Below are 23735 nucleotides of genomic sequence, written 5' to 3' on the forward strand. Positions count from 1 at the left end.
TGGCTTTCAGTCCCTCTGTTTGGTGGAAAACTCCACCCCCTAGGCTGTTCTTTCATTTTCCTGAAGACAGTTGGTTGAAGTAACAGCAGATGGTTACATTCAGCAACCTGAGTTAAGAGCCCCAATGAGATCATAAAAGTGTGTGCTTGCTGTGTTTATTTTGGATGCTTTGTGAGAATGTGTGAGTGTGTGTTCCCTTTCATTTAGTGGAAGTGTAGCTGCTGGGGGATGAGGAATTGAGGACTACACAGCTATATTTTATTTATTTATTTTAGGGCATGGGAAAGCTTCTTGACTCCACTCCCCAAAGGTCCCCAGATAATTTCGGAGTTGGATCTGGCAACACTAGTAAAGACTGAATTAAAACTGATTTATTCCATATTTTTTTTTCAGATAAAACACAGTAGCAACATGGAAAACAATCCTAAGATTAGTTACACCCTTTTAAGACTGTTGAAATAGACAGGCTTATTACAGCACAGCTCTATTTAGGATTGGACTACGTTCAGCAGCTATTTCAATACTTTTTTCCACATTAGCTGATCTCTGTTGTTCAGTTCAGGTCTCAGTATCATGATATAGCATTTGGGCAAAAAGATGCAGCCCAGTAAGCCAGCACTGGAGGCCAAGATGGAGAATATCTCCACTGCATTCATGTATTTTCCTTTGGTGCTCAGATAAGTCGGAACAAAGGACAGCCAAACACTGCAAAACACCAGCATGCTGAAAGTGATAAATCTGGCTTCATTGAACGCATCGGGCAACTTTCTGACAAAGTAAGCTACAACAAGGCTTACAAGAGCCAAAAATCCCATATACCCCAGAGTATAGAAGAACATGTTGGTAGACCCTTCGTTGCATTCCAATATGATTTCTCCAGTCACAGAGTGCATATCAATATCAGGGAATGGAGAGTCGTTGCAAAACCATGCTGTACAAATACTTGCTTGAATGAATAAACACAGGAAAACAACAGAGTTTCCAAATCGTTTCCCCACCCATCTCCTCATCTTGGATCCTGGCTTAGTGGCCATGAAAGCCCAAAGCACTGTGATGGTTTTGGCCAACACGGAAGAAACAGCCACTGTGAAGATGATACCAAAAGCAGTTTGACGTAACTGGCAGGCCACTCTCTCAGGCCGGCCAATGAATAGCAAGGAGCAAAGGAAGCAGAGCAGGAGGGAGATGAGCAGAGAATAGCTGAGGTTCCGGTTATTGGCTTGGACTATGGGAGTGTTGTTGTACTTAAGAAAGATTCCAAGTACCACAGCTGTGCTCAGAAACAGAGACAGAGACAAAACAGCCAAACTGGTGCCCAAAGGTTCATTATAAGACAGGAAAGTTATAATCTTTGGTTGACATCCATTTTTATCTTTATTTGGATACTGATCTTCTGGGCACTGGAAACAACTATCCATATCTAGGAAGGAAGGAAGGAAGGAAGGAAGGAAGGAAGGAAGGAAGGAAGGAAGGAAGGAAGGAAGGAAGGAAGGAAGGAAGGAAGGAAGGAAGGAAGGAAGGAAGGAAGGAAGGAAGGAAGGAAGGAAGGAAGGAAAAGAAAATATTTTGAGTTAGTTAATTTAAGTTTTCTGTATTCCAAAATCTGCTGTGCGGTACTCAGTGGAGGTGATGGAGGCATTTGGTTTATAAAATACCCTTGGAAACTACTTTTTTTGAGTGCGGGTGTTTTTGGCTTTTATGACAATATAGAAATGCTTCCACAATTCAGATTTAAGTTCTATGTGTGTACTAAAAAAGGATTAAAAGATTTGTGATAATTATTATTGAATGTCATTTTGTGTAGAATAGCCAGGAAATCCTAAGGTTGTCTGGCAGCCAGAAGTTCAAGCTCTTTCAGCACTATGCACCACTAGGTGAGCTAGACTCTTTATAAGGCAAAAGACATTTCAGAGGTGGTTTGCTATTTCCTGCCTCTGTGTCATGCCCTGGTATTCCTTGTAGGTCACCCTTCCAATTATGTGAGGTAATAGTCAAGGAAGTAGGAATAGTGGATAGATCTGTGTCTGGTGAGAGAATAGTATGTGGAAGTGTTGTGAATATGTGGAAGTGCTGCAGAAGTGTTGTGAATACGTGGAAGTGTTGTGAATTGTTATTGGGTTTTTTGTTTCCTAATGCTACTATTTCATCATGTTGTCTTACAATACCTGGACATCTTGTTCATCATTAAATAAAACAGTTTGACCTCTCACTATTGCATTTGGTTCAGAGACTCCATGTATTGTAGAAACTGGTCAAATTTCGAGTTGGTGGGAGGAAGCAGAATGAGCTTTTCACTTGTAGCCTCTTGAAATTTTCCATACACATGGAGGTATTTGCATGTGTATTTGGCTTTCCCGGGATATCCCTTCTGCTAAGTAATACAGTTAACTAGACAGATATCTCTCACACACCAACAATGGTGGGTTGGAGCAGCAGTCCCAGAGTATCTGCTTCTGAGACGTATCTTCCAAGAGCCAAGGATGGTAAAGTCAAGTCAATGAAGAACTATTAGTCAGGGACCACCTGTTGAAGCAGTAACTTGCCATCACTGCCTTCCAAAAATTTCCCCTTCTCTGTAAAATTCATTGCCCATTCTTCATCTGGCCAGGTGATCCCAAAGGTGACCCCAAAACAAGACTGTGTTTTAAAGTACTGAAAGCTTCAGAGATGTCCTGGAAGAACATGAAGCGATGTGATCAAAATGATCCATTTTGCAAAACCAGGTCAGAAAATGAATGGCCTTTGGTACGTGAGTAAATTAGCCCAAACCCCAATTTTTCTCTTAAACAAAGGTGTTTGTTTTTTTTTTAAAAAAAAATGGAGATGTTTTGTTTTATTGGTTTTGTTTTGAAAACCCACAATTATATTTCCTCACTATGCTTTGCAATATGAAGTTTCTTACCCTCCTTCTCTGAAATCTTCCCTTCTGGACATGGCTTACAATCATAGCAGCAGAAAGGTTCTCCTTCCTTCATTTTTATGCTGTAACCTGGAGGGCAGTTGTCATTACACAAAGCAAGGGGAACAACCTGTCCAGGAAAAGAGAGATTAAACATGTATTCCATTCCTGCAGTTGGCAACCCTATCCAAAAGGCAGCCATGACACCCACATATGGGCTAAACTAGGTTTCACCCAAGCTGATCTGCAATAGTAATGATGCTCCCATCTTCTAGCATGGGATTAATGGGAAGCTCTTGTTTGCTTCAAGCATTTTGGAAAGTCGCCCAACATCAATGATCCCTCTAAGCGGCAGAGTCTTGGGAGCAAAAACTCTACTCTGTGAGCTACTAGCATTAAAGTTGTGAGCTACTGGCGTTAAAGTTGTGAGCTACCACATAAATTAGTGTGCTCTGAAGTCAGCCTTCCTAAGCTAAGGCAAAAATCTGTGAGCTGGAGGCTAAAAATCTGTGAGCCAGTTCATGCTAACCCAGCTTAGAGGGAACACTGCCCAACACAGCCAATATCAGATCTTCATTTGAAAATACAATCTGCATATGAAAACTGTACTTAGAGGCTGCAAACTTCACCTATCTCCCCCCCATTTCAAAAAAAGCTAAGAGTTCAACTGACACTGCTCAGCACCAAAGGAGTTTCTCCAGCTGCAAAACTAATGGTTGGCTGGCTTTGCTTGTTAATTAATCTATTTATGTTCAAATGACCCATGCTATCCCTGCCTGACGAGACTGGATGTACAGTTATAGCCTAGCCAGTCTTGACCTAATTATTATACCATGCTATTGAGCAAATTCTGAAGCCTTTCTCTAGCCTATGGGGCTTCCCTCCTATTTATGGCTCTCTCTCCAATGAAGAAGAAGATATTGGATTTATATTCCACCCTATACTCTGAACCTCAGAGTCTCGGGGAGGTCACAATCTCCTTTACCTCCCCCCCCCCCGTCGCCACAACAGACACCCTGTGGAGCAAGTGGGGCTGAGAGAGCTTTTTACAGCAGCTGCCCTTTCAAGAACAACTCCTGTGAAAACTATGGCTGACCCAAGGCCATTCCAGCAGCCACAAGTGGAGGAGTGGGGAATCAAACCCGGTTCTCCCAGATAAGAGTCCGCACACTTAACCACTACACCAAACTGGCTCTCAATGGAACCAACTCCATTCTTAGGTTGGAAGCAGGCCTCAGATTCAATGGGAGCTCACAGGAGCGCAGCTCCTGAACCTTTCTGAGAGTTCCACCTCCTTGTCCATTGAATAGTATGTGCAGCTGCATAACAATTCCTGGATGAGCTCCACTACCTATTTTTCTATAAAATGACCCCCAGTTGGAAGTATGTCATTATATTCCCAATCTTGAAAATAATATGAAGCAGCTGAAGGAAGATCTCCTTCCAAACCAATCTGTAGGAACTCCACCTACTTTGCCCTAAATAGTGACTGACTAAAGCCTGCATCTGGGTATATTGACTGGGCTAGGCAATCACTGCAGAACTATAGTGCTTCAAGCTTAGAAACTTATTAAAGAACAGCGACTGGATCACTTAGTTAATGTGTGCAGCAATACGGCAGGCATTCTCAAAGCATTTTTCCCATTTAGACAAGGACCCTCGAACTCACAGTCAGATCCTACCTGGTTAAATCTGTGGTGCCACTGAATGAGTGCCTCGTGGATGGAGAACTCACTGCCTCGTGGAGCTAAGGGATTAATTTCCCCTACTTTCACTCTCAGAAAGGATTTATTTGGGAAAGTAACCCAGTTGATAATATCAAATCCACCCGCCAGTTCACCATCTTCATTGAAAGAAACCTTGTCCCCGGCGCTATTGTTGAATGAGATGCTCCTCAGGAAAGAATGAAGCTGGGATGAAAGAATATTAATGAAAATTATAGGAAAGCGAAGCCAAAGGAAATAAGATGTTGTTTCTCATTCTTTGCATTATAGTGTTGCCACGTTTTCTCATTGCTCCAGCAGGGGAATTGGGGGGAGGTATCCTGGGGTGGGTGGGGATGTTGGGCAACATTGTGTGATGTGGTAACATCACTTGGAAGTGACATCATTGTATCAGCGATGCTATCCTGCTATGCTAACCCTTTTACAACCCCCCTTATAAAATCTAACTTGAGATCTGACACTTCAATGGCCAGATTCTAACCTGACTCCCAAAACCAGGGCAGGAGTTCACAGGAGCAGAGCTCCAGAACCTCTAAATTGTATTGTATTCTTTCATACCCCCACCCCCCCTCCCAAAAAATGCTTCTGGGCTCCCTCGTTTAAACCCCTTGGGAAAATTTTGCTGAACTCTATGATCTGACAAACTTTTCAATATTTTCCTCCACAAAAATGGGAAAATAACCAAAACATATAAAGCAGACTAAATGCGTTTCCCGCCAAAGTTTTACAAGGGAGATATCGAGTCCTTTTAGGCGACAGACTCTGTTTCTGTGGAGCGAATATTCCCGACTCAATTCAGCATATATTGCTTGATTGTTCCTTTTATCATAATCTCCATAAAGATTTATTTTGTAAGCTTTCTTTCTCCCCAGATTTGTCTATTCTGCCACCCTGTTATTATTTATATAATGATACTGAGGGGGAGGTTAGCGACGCTGTGGCAAAACTTTTGGCTGACATCCTTAAATTTAAATCTGACCATGTATGAATGCATCTGTAAACTCGGTTTCATTTTGATTTTATCTCCAATGTTTAATTTTTTATATTCTGTGTATTTTTATTTGCAACTGTTATGCCATTAAAGGTTTGTTATGATATAAAGCAGAGAGATGGAAATATTAATCATACCACTGTGGCCACATAGGAGAGAGTAATTTAAAAAGTATGATGGAGTAAGGTTTTATTATGATAATTATTATTCAAGAAGCATTTTATGGTAGATGTTGAGATGATGTAATTTAGTACACCTTCTGGTAATGTCAGGGGTGTATGGCATATGCAAATGAGTTAGCATATGCAAATGAGTTGCGCAAATGAGTTGTGCTAATGAGCTCCGGTACTTCCTTTTTCTACAAAATGACCCCTGCCCAGAACACAGCTTCTATTGTTCTGTTCAAAGTGCCATTCTCATTCTTTCCTCTTCTGCTCAGCTAGATTGTTCTACTTGTCACATTCCCCTTCTTCCCAACCCCCAAATATGGATTTAAGATTTAAATACATCAACGGTGATATTCCCATAGCCCATCTCATGAACAATATCAAAATCACAGTTCTGGAGTGCAAAACTGTATCTGAACTGTTTGCTATTAGTTACTTTGATGAGATTACGTCAACACAAGGGGAAATGGTTAGTCTGCAAATTAAATTGTTGTAGTGCATATGAACAGTCTTTGCTCCTCTGAAGGCCACACAATTACCAAAAAAAAATCACAGTACCTGGCAGACATTTTTAGAAGAAGAAGACTGCAGATTTATACCCCGCCCTTCTCTCTGAATCTGAGACACAGAGCGGCTTCCAATCTCTTATATCTTCTCCCCTCGCAACAGACACCCTGTGAGGTGGGTGGGGCTGAGAGGGCTCTCACAGCAGTTGCCCTTTCAGGGACAACTTCTGTGAAAGCTATGGCTAACCCAAGGCCATTCCAGCAGCTGGAAGTGGAGGAGTGGGGAATCATACCCGGTTCTCCTAGATAAGAGCCTGCACACTTAACCACTACACCAAACTGGCTCATTTATTTATTTATCATTTATTTATTTATCTGTGACCAGGTATGCCAGACCTGGGTTTTCCTGGAATCACAGCTTATCTCCATACTACAGAGAACAGGTTCCCCAGGAGAAAATTGATATTTGGAGGGTGCATTCTATGGCATCATACCCTGTTGAGGTCTCTGTCCTCCCCAGGTACCATCCTTAAATCTCCAGGAGTTTCGCAACCTGAATCTGGCAACCTTAATTCCCCCATCCCCCATTGGTAGTTGGGGAACCCTGACAAACTTCATCTGTGACTAGTGCAACTACCACTTGTAGAGGAGATGGGATTATTAGTGCATTGTCTGGATAAGGGCTTTTTTTTTGCAGCAGGAACTCCTTTGCATATTAGGCCACACACTCCTGATGTAGCCAATCCTCCAAGAGCTTACAGGGCTCTCCTTACAGGGCCTACTGGAAGCTCCAGGAGGATTGGCTACATCAGGGGTGTATGGCCTAATAGGCAAAGGAGTTCCTGCTACAAAAAAAAAAGCCCTGGTCTGAGTACTGTAGCCTCAGACATTAATCTGTTAATCGAATGTGAAATCTTCAATCCATGAGAAATGTCAGTCCATACCTGAAAACCTCTTGGCTTTGAAGGCCCCTGATGGTCTTTTTCCACCATTGTTTTGCGTGTAGCTCTGGACGAATACATAGAATGCAATGAATGTGCCACAGCATACACAGCATTGTAAATACTATAGCTTTGGCTGGTCATGCTCATTTCAAAAAAAGGCCCAGGAAGACTCTCCAGCTTCTCTTCCCCAGTGCATCTTGCCTTGTTTTCATCAATCTCTTCATCACTGTTTGGAAATAAACAGTCAAATGCCTGTTGCCAGAACATTCTGATGTAACCATCACCATCGGAGCTGGGATTCAAGATCTGAAGGAAATTCTGAAACCCCTCAACTTCATTCCAGTGAAAGGCAATGGATAAGGCACCATGGAGGGTTTTTATATCCAGTCCTCTGTGGAATGTCTCTGATGAAAAATCCCATTGAGAGGACATTATCCACACCTTTTCAATGGGCTTCAAACCTCGCAATATATCCAATACTAGAAACCACAGCACTTGCATTGAAGTTCGAGAGTCAGCATTCACAATATATACATTGACATTGGGACCGGATAACAATGGGACCATGTCCATCCAATGATCTATCATGTCTTCCATTTCTAAATATGCACTTGGGTTTGGTACTTTTTGAGTAAAGGCAGCACAGATGCCATTCTGGAAAAAGAAGTGTTCCAATGTCTGTACAAACTTTTCTCCTTTATCATCTGCCGTTGAAATTAGCCCAACCCACTTCCAATGAAAATGCAGCAGAAGCCGGAGAAGTCCAATGTACTGATGTGCTTCATTGGGGACCATGCGGTATAAAGAAGAGACCAAAGTTTTATCGTAACCAGATGAATCAAATGAGCAATAGGTAATCTAAACAAGAAGACACAAAGGCTTACAGATTGTTATTATTTATTTATTTAGTAAGCTCATATCTAGGGGTGTGCAAAAAAAAAAAAAACGGAATTACACGGATTTGGAAATACACAGGGCCAAAAAGATATGGAATATCATGTATTTCCTATTACCGTACTAGGAATAGCCGCATATACAGTAGATGCGCGGCTATTTCTGAATATACAGCCCCATTATACCCTATGGCCATTGAAATCAATGGCAAAATAGGGTATATTAGAAGCCACCTAGAGGGGAGAAGGTTTGAAGGAGAGCCCCCAAATTTTCAGGGGACCTTCAAGGGACTCTCCCCTACAAACCCTCCAAATCCCAAAAAGATTGGGCCAGGGGGTCCCATTCCAGGGGCACCCAAAGAGGGTGCCCCTATCCCACCATTAATGGCAAATCAATGGCAACGTAGGGCATAATTAGAGGCTAGTGGGGGGCAGGGGTTTTGAGGGAGAGCCCCAAAAACTGCAGGGAACCCGCAGGGAACTCTCCCCTATAAAACCCCATGTCCCAAAAAGATTGGTCCAAAGGGTCCCTGTCTTTGGGCTCCCCAAAAGACCCATTGTCACCAATGATGGTGAAAGCCCAAATAGCCACTTCCTCCACTATAATTGCTGTGGGGAAAGTGGCTCTGGCCAGAGGGGGGTTTGAGGGAGAGGCCCCAAAACTGCAGGGCAGCTTCAGGGGACTTCCCAGCATGAAACCCCCCTGGCCCAAAAAGACTGCACCCATCAGTGGGCACCCCAAAAGGAACACTGCTCCCAATGGTGAGAAAAAAACAATTAGAGCCACTTTCTCACTGTAATTGTTGTGGGGAAAGTGGCTCTGTGGAGCAGGAGGTTTTGAGGAGAGCCCCCCCAAACTGCTGTGCAGCTTCAGGGCACTGTCCCACACAAAACCCACAAGGCCAAAAAAAAAAAAATTGGACCAGGGGGTCCAATTCCTGGGGCACCCAAAGCCAAACCTAACTTCCCACCAGAGAATCTCTATAGGACCCAAATGCACTACATCCCTCTATCTACTCTATGAACCCTGCTGGCCTGGAACCAATATAAACCCAGTTGCCAACATCACTGCCACACAAAACACAATCTGCTCAAGGTCTGCTCTGCAGATCTGGCTGCAGCAAACACAGATGCCAGCTCTCCAGCCCTGCCCCCAAACAACACAGGGAGAACTGGCCAAGCACAACAAGCCTGCTGGTTCTGGGTCTCTCACCCAGGTGCCAGCTTCCCTGCCACAGAACACACAATCTACAGATGCCAGTTCTCCAGCCCTGCCCCAAACAACACGGGGAGAGCTGGCCAAGCACAACAAGCCTGCTGGTTCTGGGTCTCTCACCCAGGTGCCAGCTTCCCTGCCACAGAACACACAATCTACAGATGCCAGCTCTCCAGCCCTGCCCCAAACAACACGGGGAGAGCTGGCCAAGCACAACAAGCCTGCTGGTTCTGGGTCTCTCACCCAGGTGCCAGCTTCCCTGCCACAGAACACACAATCTACAGATGCCAGCTTTCCAGCCCTGCCCCAAACAACACGGGGAGAGCTGGCCAAGCACAACAAGCCTGCTGGTTCTGGGTCTCTCACCCAGATGCCAGCTTCCCTGCCACAGAACACACAATCTACAGATGCCAGTTCTCCAGCCCTGCCCCAAACAACACGGGGAGAGCTGGCCAAGCACAACAAGCCTGCTGGTTCTGGGTCTCTCACCCAGGTGCCAGCTTCCCTGCCACAGAACACACAATCTACAGATGCCAGCTCTCCAGCCCTGCCCCAAACAACACGGGGAGAGCTGGCCAAGCACAACAAGCCTGCTGGTTCTGGGTCTCTCACCCAGGTGCCAGCTTCCCTGCCACAGAACACACAATCTACAGATGCCAGTTCTCCAGCCCTGCCCCAAACAACACGGGGAGAGCTGGCCAAGCACAACAAGCCTGCTGGTTCTGGGTCTCTCACCCAGGTGCCAGCTTCCCTGCCACAGAACACACAATCTACAGATGCCAGCTCTCCAGCCCTGCCCCAAACAACACGGGGAGAGCTGGCCAAGCACAACAAGCCTGCTGGTTCTGAGTCTCTCACCCAGGTGCCAGCTTCCCCCCCCCCCAAAACCAGAACCAGGAAAAGGGACAACAGGAGAAGGCCAAGAAACTCAACTGTTTAAAAAGTGGCCTTTTAAACAATGAAAATTAGGCCAAACAGCACCCCCCCCCCCAAGAACTAGAACCAGAAGAGAAAAGGAACAACAGCAGCACAACACAGCAGCAACAAATCAAACACAGAATCCTTTTAAAACAGTAAAAAACTTAACTTTAAACAATACAGGAACTTTACCAACCCCTCCCCCCAAAAAAACCCCCTTCACTCCAATCCCAAGAAATCCAAGCCACCCAAATCAAGAAAAGTAAAAGGACACTGCACTTTTAAAAGTCCTCTCACTAAAGTAAGATATGGGCAAATTGGCAAACCCCCCACCCCACTCCCACCCCCAGCAGAACCCCCTAACCCCAAATAAGCTACCCAATACTCACCCACCCAAATCTGGATACGTAAAGGGACGCTGAGTCTTAAAAAGTCCTTTGACTAACTAAAATAAAAACAAGAACCCCAAGACTGTCTTACCTTAGACGTTTTCTTTTCTCAAGGCAGGTCAGGAAAGGCTGGGTGAGAGCAGCAGCAGCTGAGGCCAAGGGCCAACGCAGCACAATCTCTCTCTCATACCAACACAAAACACAACAGCAATGGAATGGAGTCCAGCCAGGCAGACTCTGACCCTACACAGAGCAGTTTCAAAAAATAGCACTGCTCTGTGATTGTCCAGAGAACACTGTTTACTTGGATACCCAAGTAAACAAAAGAACAACAATATAGCTGATGACTGAGAGATTAGCCCAGCCATCAGCTACACAAAAGCCCTTCAAAGCATGCATTTGCAATGCATTTTGTAAATGCATGCTTTGGATTGGCTGTTGGGGTTCCTCTCCCCCTCCCCCTCCCTCCCTGATCCCAGGGAGGCTATGGGAGAGGCGGGAAAAGGCTTCCAAAGGCGGGAAAGGAAGCAAGCAGCTCCCCTGAGGCTGCAGAAGCTCCTTTCCCTCCTTTTCCATTGACTTCCGTATACTTCCAAATATCTATACGGAAGTATACGGGGAGCCATATATGGCTCCCATTTAATGGCCTGGAAATGGAATCGGAAGTATACGATGCCGTATACTTCCAAATCAGGGGTGATTCGATGGTCTATGCAGTTCGGCCGAACCGAATGCACACCCCTATTTATATCCCTCCCTTTCCCGTAAACAGGCTCAGGGGGAATCACAACATACGGTACAACAATAAAAACCTATAGTTCAGAGTTAAAACAATACATTAAAATTAAACAGTGGAAACAATAAAATAATAAATAAAACAATAAATAAATTACTTATATGAAACATTTATCAATGGTTACGAATGACACAATTTTAAGGCAGGCAATGATGAAATTGAAATTGTTAAAGATTTTCTACTCAATGAACAACCAAAAGGGAGATAGCAACCAAAAATCAGAAGGGAGATTGAGTCCTGGAAAGGCAACCATGGCTTTTTTTGTAGCAGAAACTCCTTTGCATATTAGGCCACACACCCCTGATGTAGCCAATCCTTTTGGAACTTACAATAGGTCCTGTATTAGGATCCCTGTAAGCTCTTGGAGGATTGTCTACATCAAGGGTGTGTGACCTAATATTCAAATAAGTTCCTGCTACAAAAAAAAAAGCCCTGAAGGCAACCATGAAGGAACTAGGAAAGACCAAGTGTAAGAATGTGTCACTGTAGACCATTATCAAGATATTTCATACCATGGCATTCCCTTTCCCTATGTATGGATATTCAGAAATTGGATAATGATGACAGGAAGAAAATTGATTCCTCTGAAATGTGGTGTTGGAAGAGACTTTTACAGCTGCCATGGGCCACCAAGAAGACAAATCAGTTGCATTCTAGATGATATCAAGCCTGAATTATCCCTAGAAGTGAAAATGATTGAATTGAGGTGCTCATACTTTGGTCTCATACAATAATGCTAGGAAAAGTTGAAGACAGCAAGATTAGAGGATGACCCAACATGAGATGGATTGACTCAATAAAAGAAGCTGAAGCTTTTAGTTCACAAAACCTGAGTAAGTCTATTAAAGACAGGCCCTCTTGCAAAGGTCACCTAAAGTTCAGAGGGCCAAAAGCAACCTGATAGTGCATAATACACACATGATTATCTTAAGGTCAAAAAACATACTGTTCACATGTAATTCCAAAGTGACCTATCACAAGGTCAATGTGCATGAATGTGCAAGGAAGGGAGAGTAGAAGTAATTGTGCTGCCTCCCTCACTCCTGGTCATCTACAAGGATGTCTGAATAGAGGGAGAAGCTGTGTAAACTTCCCCTCCTGTATTCAGTGAAACAACTAAACCAAGGACCATAAAGGAATACACAACCTACAACTGATAGACGAATTAAAAATTAATAAGTCACCAGGTCTGGATGGCATACATCCAAGAGTTCTGAAAGAACTCAAAGTTGAACTTGTGGATCTCCTGACAAAAATATGTAATCTTTCACTGAAATCTTCCTCCATTCCTGAGGACTGGAAGGTAGCAAATGTCACCCACATCTTTAAAAAGGGTTTCAGAAGAGATCCGGGAAATTACAGGCCAGTCAGTCTGACTTCAATACCGGGAAAGTGGTAGAAACCATTATCAAGGACAGAATGAGTAGGCACATTGATGAACACAAGTTATTGAGGAAGACTCAGCATGGGTTCTGTAAGGGAAGATCTTGCCTCACTAACCTGTTGCATTTCTTTGAGGGGGTGAACAAACATGTGGACAAAGGAGACCCAATAGATGTTGTTTACCTTGACTTCCAGAAAGCTTTTGATAAAGCTCCTCATCAAAGTCTCCTTAGAAAGCTCAAGAGTCATGGAGTAAAGGGACAGATCCTCTTGTGGATCAAAAACTGGCTAATTAATAGGAAGCAGAGAGTGAATGTAAATGGGCAGTCTTTGCAGTGGAGGACGGTAAGCAGTGGGGTGCCGCAGGGCTCAGTACTGGGTCCCATGCTCTTTAACTAGTTCATAAATGATTTGGAGGAGAGTAGGCAGTGAAGTGGCCAAATTTGCAGATGGCACTAAATTGTTCAGGGTGGTGAGAATCAGAGAGGATTGTGAGGCATGCCAAAGGGATATGTTGAGGCTGGGTGTGTGGGCGTCAACATGGCAGATGAGGTTCAATGTGGCCAAGTGCAAAGTAATGCACATTGGGGCCAAGAATCCCAGCTACAAATACAAGTTGATGGGGTGTGAACTGGCAGAGACTGACCAAGAGAGAGATCTTGGGGTTGTGGTAGATAACTCACTGAAAATGTCAAGACCGTGTGCGATTGCAATTAAAAAGGCCAATGCCATGCTGGGAATATTAGGAAGGGAATTGAAAATAAATCAGCCAGTATCATAATGCCCCTGTATATATCGATGGTGCAGTCTCATTTGGAATACTGTGTACAATTCTGGTCACCGAACCTCAAAAAGGATATTATAGCATTGGAAAAAGTGCAGAAAAGGGCAACTAGAATGATTAAAGGTTTGGAACACTTTCCCAATGAAGAAAAGTTAAAACGCTTGGGACTCCTCAGCTTGGAGAAACGTCGACTGCGGGGTGACATGATAGAGGTTTACAAGATTATGCATGGGATGGAGAAAGTAGAGAAATAAGTACTTTTCTCCCTTTCTCACAATACAAGAACTCGTGGGCATTCAATGAAATTGCTGAGCAGTCAGGTTAAAATGGATAGAAGGAAGTACTACTTCACCCAAAGGGTGATTAACATGTGGAATTCACTGCCACAGGAGATGGTGGCAGCTACAAGCATAGCCAGCTTCAAGAGGGGATTAGATAAAAATATGGAGCAGAGGTCCATCAGTGGCTATTAGCCACCGTGTGTGTATATATATGTGTATATAATTTTATATGTATATATATATATTTTTTGGGGGGGGGCACTGTGTGACACAGAGTGTTGGACTGGATGGGCCATTGGCCTGATCCAACATGGCTTCTCTTATGTTGTTATGTTCTAACCATGCAGTTGCAATTTCATGATTCCTATGACTGGGTGACAGTCTAACATGAGTAATTTGGACGGCTTTCATGATAAACAATTCACCCAGAGCCTCAAGGTTCTTTTTGCAAAATGAACAAATCTTTGTTTTGTATTGTCTTTCTTGCACTCTTTCATTCACACACCAAATCCCAAAAACCTACTTCCTAGAAATAAAAAATGTGAATTGTTACAATTTAGACTTGTAAAACAGGCTCTTCCTTGCATTTACAGCTTACCTGTGGAGTCTTGTAGATGCCTAAAATGGTGGCCATGTGAAGAGAGGTTTCAGAGTCCAGCCCCCCGATCGCAGCGACCAGATTATTCCAAGTGTCACATTTGTAGTTGAGGACTGTCCTCTTTTCAGTAAATACAAGGTTCAGAGTATCCTGATAGGTGATCCTTGCATTGAAATAGCTTTCGTAAATGTGCAGCCCCAAAGTGTGGTTGGGTAAGATTTGGGGATTCTCGTTGATTTCCTTCACAGCAAACACCAAGGATAGGACATGCTGGTAGCTCTTCAGAATGAAGCTAAACCAAGAGGTGCAAGATGCATAAACATCTTCAATAACCTTACCCCCCTCCTTCCTGTTAATACACTAATATCTAATGCAGATAATAATATGTTGGTCCTTTCTACACAGGGACAGGCTTATGTTTGGTTTCCCTGTTGCTGCTGTATCTGTTAACTTGGTGGTTTGGCTTATGTAATTCTGACCACTGTATTTACTGACAAGTGTGCGTTACAATATTTTGACTTTTTTGCTATATATCTATTACTAGTGTTTTGAGCATTTGACATGTGTTTGTGTATGAAGTATATTGTTTCCATTGAATAAGGGAGATATCTGGTGTTTTCTGGTTGCTTCATCTTTCTCGTCGTCCCTGTTTTTTCATTGTATCTGTTAACACAACACAGTGGCAACAGAGCTTCCACTTAGCAGTTGTTGTTGTTGTTTTTAAAAAATCAGCTATTTAATATTGTTGGAGGGAAGGCAGCATGTGGTAGCCCAATCTTTTCAAATCTTGGAAGTTAATCAAGGTTGATACTTTGAAGGGAGACCATCTAGGAAGACCCTGCAGTGGAAGACAAGGGGAAACCACCTCTGCTTCTCACTTGCCTTGAAGACCCCTTGCTTGTTGTTGTTGTTGTTCAGTCGCACAGTCGAGTCTAAGGTCCCCCAAAGTCAACTGTGATTTGATGGTACTTCACACACACATTGATGATGATATTGGATTTATATCCCACCCTCCACTCCAAATCTCAGTGTCTTGGAATGGCTCACAATCTTCTTTATCTTCCTCCCCCACAACATATACCCTATGAGGAGGGTGGGGCTGAGAGAACTCTCACAGCAGCTGCCCTTTCAAGGACAATTCCTGTGAGAACTGTGGATGACCCAAGTCATTCCAGCAGGTGCAAGCGGAGGAGTGGGGAATCAAACCTAGTTCTCCCAAATAAGAGTTCGCACACTTAACAACTACACCAAACTGATTCTCTGTTGTTATACTGATATATTCAATATACTGATATATTCAATATTGTTATACTGATATAGCATTATGCTATTATTTCAATATATTCAATATACTGATATATTCAACATTGTTATGCTGACATAGCATTATGCTATGATTTCCTTACATATGTTCATCAGCAATCAACTCCTGGGGGTTCTTCTTGAAGTCAAATGAAGTGTAGGAAGGGTTGAAGAGCTGAGAAGTGATTCCTCCAATGATCAGGTCCCCCGGCTGATAACGCTGGTGTTTGATGTGGATGAGGGGGTTATTCACAAAACACAGAGAAGGAGACGACTTGCCTTCAGATACAGAGGTCACAAACAACCACAGAAAAAGCAGTGTCAAGACAATCCCTAGCATTTCCAAGGACAATTGCCTTTCTCTCTGCACATGGACCCTTCCCTCCCCACCCCCTATTTAATTCTCATATTATAACCTCCCTGGACCTGGCCAAAAATCCATAACAAAAATCAAAGATCAGACTGGCAAGCCCCATGTGTCCACAGCCCCTATACTCCCACATTCAAATAGTTCTTGGATCTCTTATAGACATTTTCAGATTTGGATATTTGCTAGACTTATAATTTGCACAGTCCTCTGGACAACAGAGAATGAAACATACTGGTTTGAGATAATTCCTAGGTTCACAGCCACCTCCCCAGAGGACTGAAATTAGTATGACATCAAGGACTGCAAAAACACTGAAGAAAAAATCTTTGTCTGTCCTCAGCATGACTTGCCTTGACTTTAATGTGGTTATTGTTTGGAAAGGAAGGGCAGCTGGGCTCTGTGTGATCACAAGGAAGCAAGTAGAACCAGATGAGTTAGGCTGCAATCCTATGAACACTTTCCTGGGAGTAAGCCCCACTGAAAATAAGACATATTCTGCATAGATCTGCTTAGTATATCTGTATGGGACACTGAAATTGAATAAGAAATTGAATGAGAAAGGAATTGACCATATTAGGGGACATAACTATGGTTCAGTTAGATACTTTGATCCAGGGGCTGCAATATTCTCCCCCCACATTGAATTGTTTGATTTTTCACCTTTTTTCCCATGCACTAAAATACTCTGGGATTTGCATCATATGCAGGCCTCAGATTCAGTGGGAGCTCACAAGAGCGCAGCTCCTGAACCTTTCTGAGAGTTCCACCTCCTCCTGAGAGTTCCACCTCCTTGTCCATTGAATAGTATGTGCAGCTGTATAACAATCCCTGGATGAGTTCCACCACCTATTTTTCTACAAAACGACCCCAGATCATATATAATGACAAACTAGTAACAAAAATATTTCCACACTGTGTATAAATTATATAAAATATTATAATAATTTTAAAAATTGTGCAATCAATACAAGCTAAATATAAAGGTATAGGTAAATCATTTCCACCCTGTCCAAACAATGATAGAATAAATGCATCCCAATACATGCATCCCAATACCAATAAATGCATCCCAATACAATTCTGCCTGTAACCTGCCAGGAAATCTATTTAACAGACACCACCAAAGCCAATTGATAGCCCAAAACTACTGCTCAAATAATGGGGTAGGCAAAAACACCCTCAGCAATTGGCCAATTAAGTTGAAGGCAAAAAATTCCTACCCAGCCCAAAATATGGTGACCAGCCAAAGCTCATTCTAATACAGGGAGGGTGAGTGGGCCAAATGATGAACGAAGAATGAGTTCAACCAGGGCAGGCAAGTACAAATCCATTGGTCTCCTTCCATCCATGGTGGCAAATCGGGCACTCCTTCCTCTACAGCCTAGACCGCCATGTTGTCATGCAAAGCTTAATATGTCTTCTGTTATATGATTCCATAGCTGGCTGGTTTTCCATGCCATTTTAATTATTCTTCCTCAAGAATCTACTGCTGCGGAAGATGTTTCTGGCCATGCTGAATACTTCACTGTTCTTCTAGAGAACAGTGAATTAGAATCACAATGTGGAAAATATAAATAGCTAAGCAAAAACTGCTCCTTTAAGCTACTCTTCAAACCAAGCATCTAACAAGATACATTCTAAAGGCTTACTCACAAACATCTCTATAGAAAAGTCTCACATCCTATTGTATCTTGAGCCTTGCTTGAGCCTTTGGCCAAGTATATGGATTCATTTTTATAGCCTTTTGTTTCTAGTGTACCATCTTGTGTCAAAGACACAAAAGATTTGATAAATAAATTGAAAAATGTACCCATTCCAGAAGAGTCAGCCTTTGTCATACTAGATGTGGCTGCATTGTACCCAAATATTCCTCATTCTAGGATTGTGTTGGAGAAATTATTAAATTCAAGATCTGATTTGCATCCTCCAATATATTTTAATGGATATAATTGACATAATATTGGGGGATATGGTGACCACTTCTATGTACAGAGTTCCGTGGCGCAGAGTGTTAAAGCTGCAGTACTGCAGTCCTAAGCTCTGCTCATGACCTGAGTTTGAACCCCGTTGGAAGCTGGGTTTTCAGGTAGCTGGCTCAAGGTTGACTCAGACTTCCATCTTTCCAAGGTTGGTAAAATGAGTACCCAGCTTGCTGGGGGTGGGGGAAGTATAGATGACTGGGGAAGGCAATGGCAAACCACCTCGTAAAAAGTCTGCCGTGAAAACGTTGTGAAAGCAACGTCACCCCAGAGTCCGAAACGACTGGTGCTTGCACAGGGGACCTTTCCTTTCCTCTGTGTACAGACTAAGGGAGTGGCTATGGGGAGCCCAGCAGCCCCAAATATAGCCAATTTGTTTATGGTGGCTTTTGAAGAGAGTATTTGCAATTCTGACTTTAACCCATATCACCAGGATGTATTATATTATAAGAGCTTTATTGATGACATCATAATTGTTTTCCGTAGATATGAATTAGTGGAGCCATTTTTAGCTTGGATGAATACGCTTCATGAACACATTACAATAGATGCTCCATCTGCTTTCTTGACAGGTGTGTTTATAGACAAACAAATAATATTATAGCCTTCAATACATATAAGAAAACAGTTTCAGTTCTACCGATATAAAAATGTTTGCAGAATATTAGCATTTTAGAACAACAATTCCTCCTCCTCCTCCTCAATGGGAAAAATAACTGAGACACTGCTATTACCTTCAGAATGTGGGAAGGGGTGAGTGAGTGCAAGCAAATGTATCCTTTTGAAGCATATTGTCAGCTGTGGTTCTTCGTCCCTTTAAAACGAAGGATATGTGTCACACTACTGAGATTCTCTTCTGCCTCCTAGATTAGGGAAATATATGCCTTCCTAATATTTCAAAACTTTGGTGAAATGGAATTAAGAAATAAATAAAAAGAATGCATAGCTCTTCTTTCTGGAGGATCTGGGGGGGGGGTCCACAGATACATCTAAGTGTGATGATCTGTTGTCTTAGTCATGGCTTACAGAGGAGAAGAAGAAGAAGAAGAAGAAGAAGAAGAATTGCAGATTTATACCCTGCCCTTCTCTCTGAATCAGAGACTCAGAGTGGCTTACAATCGCCTATATCTCCCCCCACCCCACAACAGACACCCTGTGAGGTGGTGGGGCTGAGAGGGCTCTCCCAGCAGCTGCCCTCTCAAGGACAACCTTGAGGGTGGGATATAAATCCAGTATCTTCTTATCCTTGGACTCATAGTGGCTAATAATGCATGTTGTTCATGTTTGAATGACTGATTTTTTTTTTGGGGGGGGGAAGGGTAATTTAAAAGAATAAATAAACAATAGCCATTGATGATATGGTGAATAAAAATAAACACAATAAGATGATAACTTTAAAAGGACAAGAACCTTTGTAACAGTAATTATTAATGAATCAATTACATCTTACCAGATCTTAGTACATCTGGGATGAATTGTCATATATTAAAAGGGGCACCAGTAGACTCCTTGTGTGTGTGCATGCATTTTTTTAACTGCTACCAGATCTGTATAATTAAAGATGTGCAGTTTCAAGATAGTTCAATGTTTCAGGTGGATAGTAATTTTTTTTAAATGCAGTAGAAGAGCAAGGTTTGAGCCAGTAGCATCTTAAAGACCAACAGCATGTCCAGGATATAAGCTTTTGAGAGTCAAATGTCCTTTTACTGGATAGAGATAGTTTAAAAATTGATATTCAAGATGTGACAGAAGAACGGATTAAGGAAATAGTAAAGAAAACTTAAGAGGAGTAGAATGCCGCATTGATTTCTTCAGAAACACATTTAGATATACAAATACATGGACACAATCCAGCAGAAGTAAACCTTGACACATTTATCTCTATTCCAATGGAATTTACTCATGACTGCCTTTCCTGGATTATGACCTCTCACACAGTCAGAAGTCTCTAGCGACAGAAAAGAGAAAACTGTGACGAAATGATTTCCTGTGTGTGAGTATTCTCCTGTAACTTTCATCAACTTTCATCAAAGTCATTTCACAACTTTATCTGCAGTAGGGTAACAAAGTTCTATCAGCACCTCCTCGCCTTGGCATTTGCAGTTGAGGAAATCAATGAAAATCCCAAGATTTTACCCAATGTTATGCTTGGATTCCATATCCATGACAGTTATTCTGATGCAAGGATGGTCTACCATACCACTATGGACCTTCTCTTCAAATCTTTTAGGTTTACCCCCAACTACAAATGCAGCATCCAGAAAAAAATAATAGGTGTCATTGGAGGTCTTGAGTCTGAAATCTCTATGCATATGGCAAACATATTACGTCTTTACAAGATTCCACAGGTAAAATATCCGTGTGGATTTAGCTGGGGTGTTCCCTTTTCTTATCCAAATCTAGAATTCTATTCTTTTATTGATAGCAAACTGATGGCTTAGAAAGAAGGGAATATAGGTTTTAAAGAAAAAGCACTGGAAATCTGGAAGTAGAAGAATAGTAGAAGATACCCAAGTTTATGTGTGTACAAAATGCAATTCTTTTTATTACAAAAATTTTTTTGAGGAAGAAAGAAAACCAGTACAAATTGGAATGTCAATCAGAAGTGTTTCAGATAACTCTGTTTAGCTTGCATATATAGTTAGAAGTTTGCTTTTCTCACCAGTGTGCAGGAATCCAGTTCGCAATGCAATTCTCATCCACCCTGCTTCTCTTAGTTACTTGGTTGAACTCAGGACCTATACAGAATATATTTTCTGGTGAGTTAGTCTGTGGTAGTACATCAGAATTCAAGCTCAGATGAATATCTGGCAAGTATTTATATCTGAAAAATACGCTTTAACTCATGAAAGTTAAAGATATGCTGATTTTTTTTCTGGACCAGAATTTTGTTCCACAGAATATATTTAATGTTCAACTATTGGGGCAGGGGCCCCACTCCTATAACTATTTCTGTAAGCTCCATTATGCCCCAATTTAGGTCTCTGTAGGTACCATCTATTGAACACTGATACTTCTTCCTTTTCCAGACCTCCCTCTATAAGGTATAATGTAAAGGAGACGTCCTTCAGGGGAGGATGAGCAATGAGGTACTCATTTAGCCAGACCCAACTTTATCCACCCTAATAGGGGGAGAATCCTTTAATCCAATTGTTCTTGTAACAGCGAAATAAATACTGCCCAAAGCAAGGAGTGATTTTTGTGTCATTTTATTGCATGCTGTCTGTCTTTCAGACATGGATAACTGCATCAGCTGCTCAGAAGATCATCATCCAAACAAGGAACACAATCGATGCATCCCCAAGGTCACAACCTTCCTATATTTTGAAGAAACTCTGTGTAGCATTTTAGCTTTTCTGGCTCTTTGCTTTGCCCTGATGACATCTGTAGTTCTTGGAGCCTTCATTAGGCACCAAGAGTCTCCCATAGTCAAAGCCAACAACCGTAGCCTCATCTATGTTCTCCTTGCCTCTATCCTTCTGTGCTTTCTCTGCTCTTTGCTATTCATTGGCCAGCCTAAGAAGTGTACATGTCTCCTCCGACAAACAACTTTTGGCATCATCTTCTCAGTGGCTGTTTCTTCTGTGTTTGCAAAAACCATTATGGTGGTGGTGGCTTTCATGGGCTCCAAGCCAGGAAATATTTTCCAAAAAAGGATAGGGAAGATATTGGCATATTCCGTTGTTGTTTTTTCCTGTTCCCTTGTTCAAGTCTTCATTTGTGCTGTTTGGTTGGGGACTTTTCCTCCTTTCCCAGATTTGGACATGCACTCCCTGAATACAGAAATCATACTACAGTGTAATGAATATTCTGTGGCATTATTCTACTGTGAGTTAGGCTACATGGGTATCCTTGCCACAGTCAGTTTCATTGTGGCTTTTCTAGCCAGAAAGTTACCAGACAGTTTCAATGAAGCCAAGTTCATCACCTTCAGCATGTTGGTCTTTTGTAGTGTTTGGTTGTCCTTTGTTCCCACCTACTTAAGCACCAAAGGGAAATACATGATGGCTGTGGAGATCTTCTCCATCTTGGCTTCCAGTGGTGGGTTTTTGATTTGCATATTTTCCCCCAAGTGTTATATTATAATACTGAGGGATGAGTTGAACAACAGAGAACAGCTTATAAAGCGAAGGACCTAAGTATCTAGTCCTCTCTTCTGCCATCATTTATATTTCTTCTGAAGAATCCATTGAAAGAGTCAGCTATGTGATGACATCAGCTATCATAATGAAAATCCAAGCTACTGTTGTAACATCATTTTCTTATTCTTAATTGAAATGGTAATTTTTTAAAATAATAATAACATGAGACAAGTTAGTAATGTAAATTTCTTCTGCACATAGAATATCTATAATTTAATAACTGATGTAAAATCATTCTTCAATAATGGGTTGATGTTTTCCCCTTGATTTATTTTTTAAGAATATAATTTGCATACATAGCCCATGGTCTAAGAGAAGTCCGTCCGTCCCCCTCCCCTCCGAGGCCTGACAAAGTTCATATGCAAAATTTTGGGAAGAATCATCCTAGAGAAGGGGTGTCAAACATATGGCTCAAGGGCCAGATCAGGCCCCAGATGGCATCTCTCAGGCCCACAAGCAACTCACTGTTATCTGCTTCCTTCTCTGTCTCTCTTGCTTCCTTCTGCATCACTGCTTGCTTTTCAGGCTTGCTCAATCACACAGGAGCTACAAAGCCAAGCCTCTATTATCTCCACTGGCTGACCAGCACATGAAGCAACTTATGTACAAAAGTGCATGATACTCAGCTGTTTTATGTTTTCCCCTGGGTCTTAGGCTAAAAGTTTTGAACATGAGATTTCTGTAATGAATGTCAATAAATCAAAAGTATGTTTGCAACTTACAGATATACACCTGAACAGCATACTCAAGTTTTCTACATCATAGACATTGTATCTAGATTTTGATGCAATAATTCGAGCAAGAGGTGTCAGTTATCAGAAATGGTTAAATAAGATATTTCATGAGTGCTCATCTTTTAAGCATGTTTTATTTTTTAAAAAAATTAAAAATCTTTAATAGTGTTTGTGTCTTTTATAAAGTTTATATCTCAACTCCCTGGCATGGCCCAATCCGACAAGGTCTCATTTATGTCAGATATGGCCCTCATAACAGATGAGTTTGACAACCCTGATCTAAGTGATCTGTAGTCATAGGCTACAGAGAAGTAGGGGGGGGGAGTTGGGGGGAAAAGGCATTGTGCCAACACTGTTGTTACTTCAGTATAGACCTGGAAGTGATGTCATTGTTTCAGGGCAATTTTTTTAGCATTACCCCAAAATATATCTTAAAACCATACAATTTTGGAGGAATCCCTCATGTTGATGAGGAATTGTGACTTCCTGTTTGTGCCAAAAGTGATATTACAGCTAGAGTTGCCAAGTCCAACTTAGGAAATATCTGGGGGTGAAGCCAGGAGACTTTTCCATTCTCTAAATAAACAAATATACAGCAGTTCAGTCCCCCTGAATACAGCCTTCATTTCCTCTTTTTATGCCTACCCTGGCAGTTGCACTTCTACTATCTGAAAGTGGCATTTGTCATACCCCCCACAAGTTAGGCTTTGGAAGCGTTT

General features: G+C 42.1%; 1 protein-coding gene across 1 annotated transcript; it reads right to left on the reverse strand.

Moving 5' to 3' along the window:
* Positions 1-512: 512 nt before the first annotated feature.
* LOC132583159 (vomeronasal type-2 receptor 26-like) lies at positions 513-22077 on the reverse strand. Its single transcript, XM_060254832.1, has 7 exons — positions 22038-22077; positions 15896-16070; positions 14490-14781; positions 7232-8089; positions 4582-4809; positions 2903-3029; positions 513-1420 (listed from the first exon to the last, which is right to left on the reverse strand). Exons 1-7 carry the CDS (start codon positions 22075-22077, stop codon positions 513-515), a joined length of 2628 nt encoding a protein of 875 aa, XP_060110815.1.
* Between the last annotated feature and the right edge of the window lie 1658 nt (positions 22078-23735).

This window comes from Heteronotia binoei, chromosome 15, assembly GCF_032191835.1.
Source record: "Heteronotia binoei isolate CCM8104 ecotype False Entrance Well chromosome 15, APGP_CSIRO_Hbin_v1, whole genome shotgun sequence".
Classification (NCBI taxonomy): domain Eukaryota; kingdom Metazoa; phylum Chordata; class Lepidosauria; order Squamata; family Gekkonidae; genus Heteronotia; species Heteronotia binoei.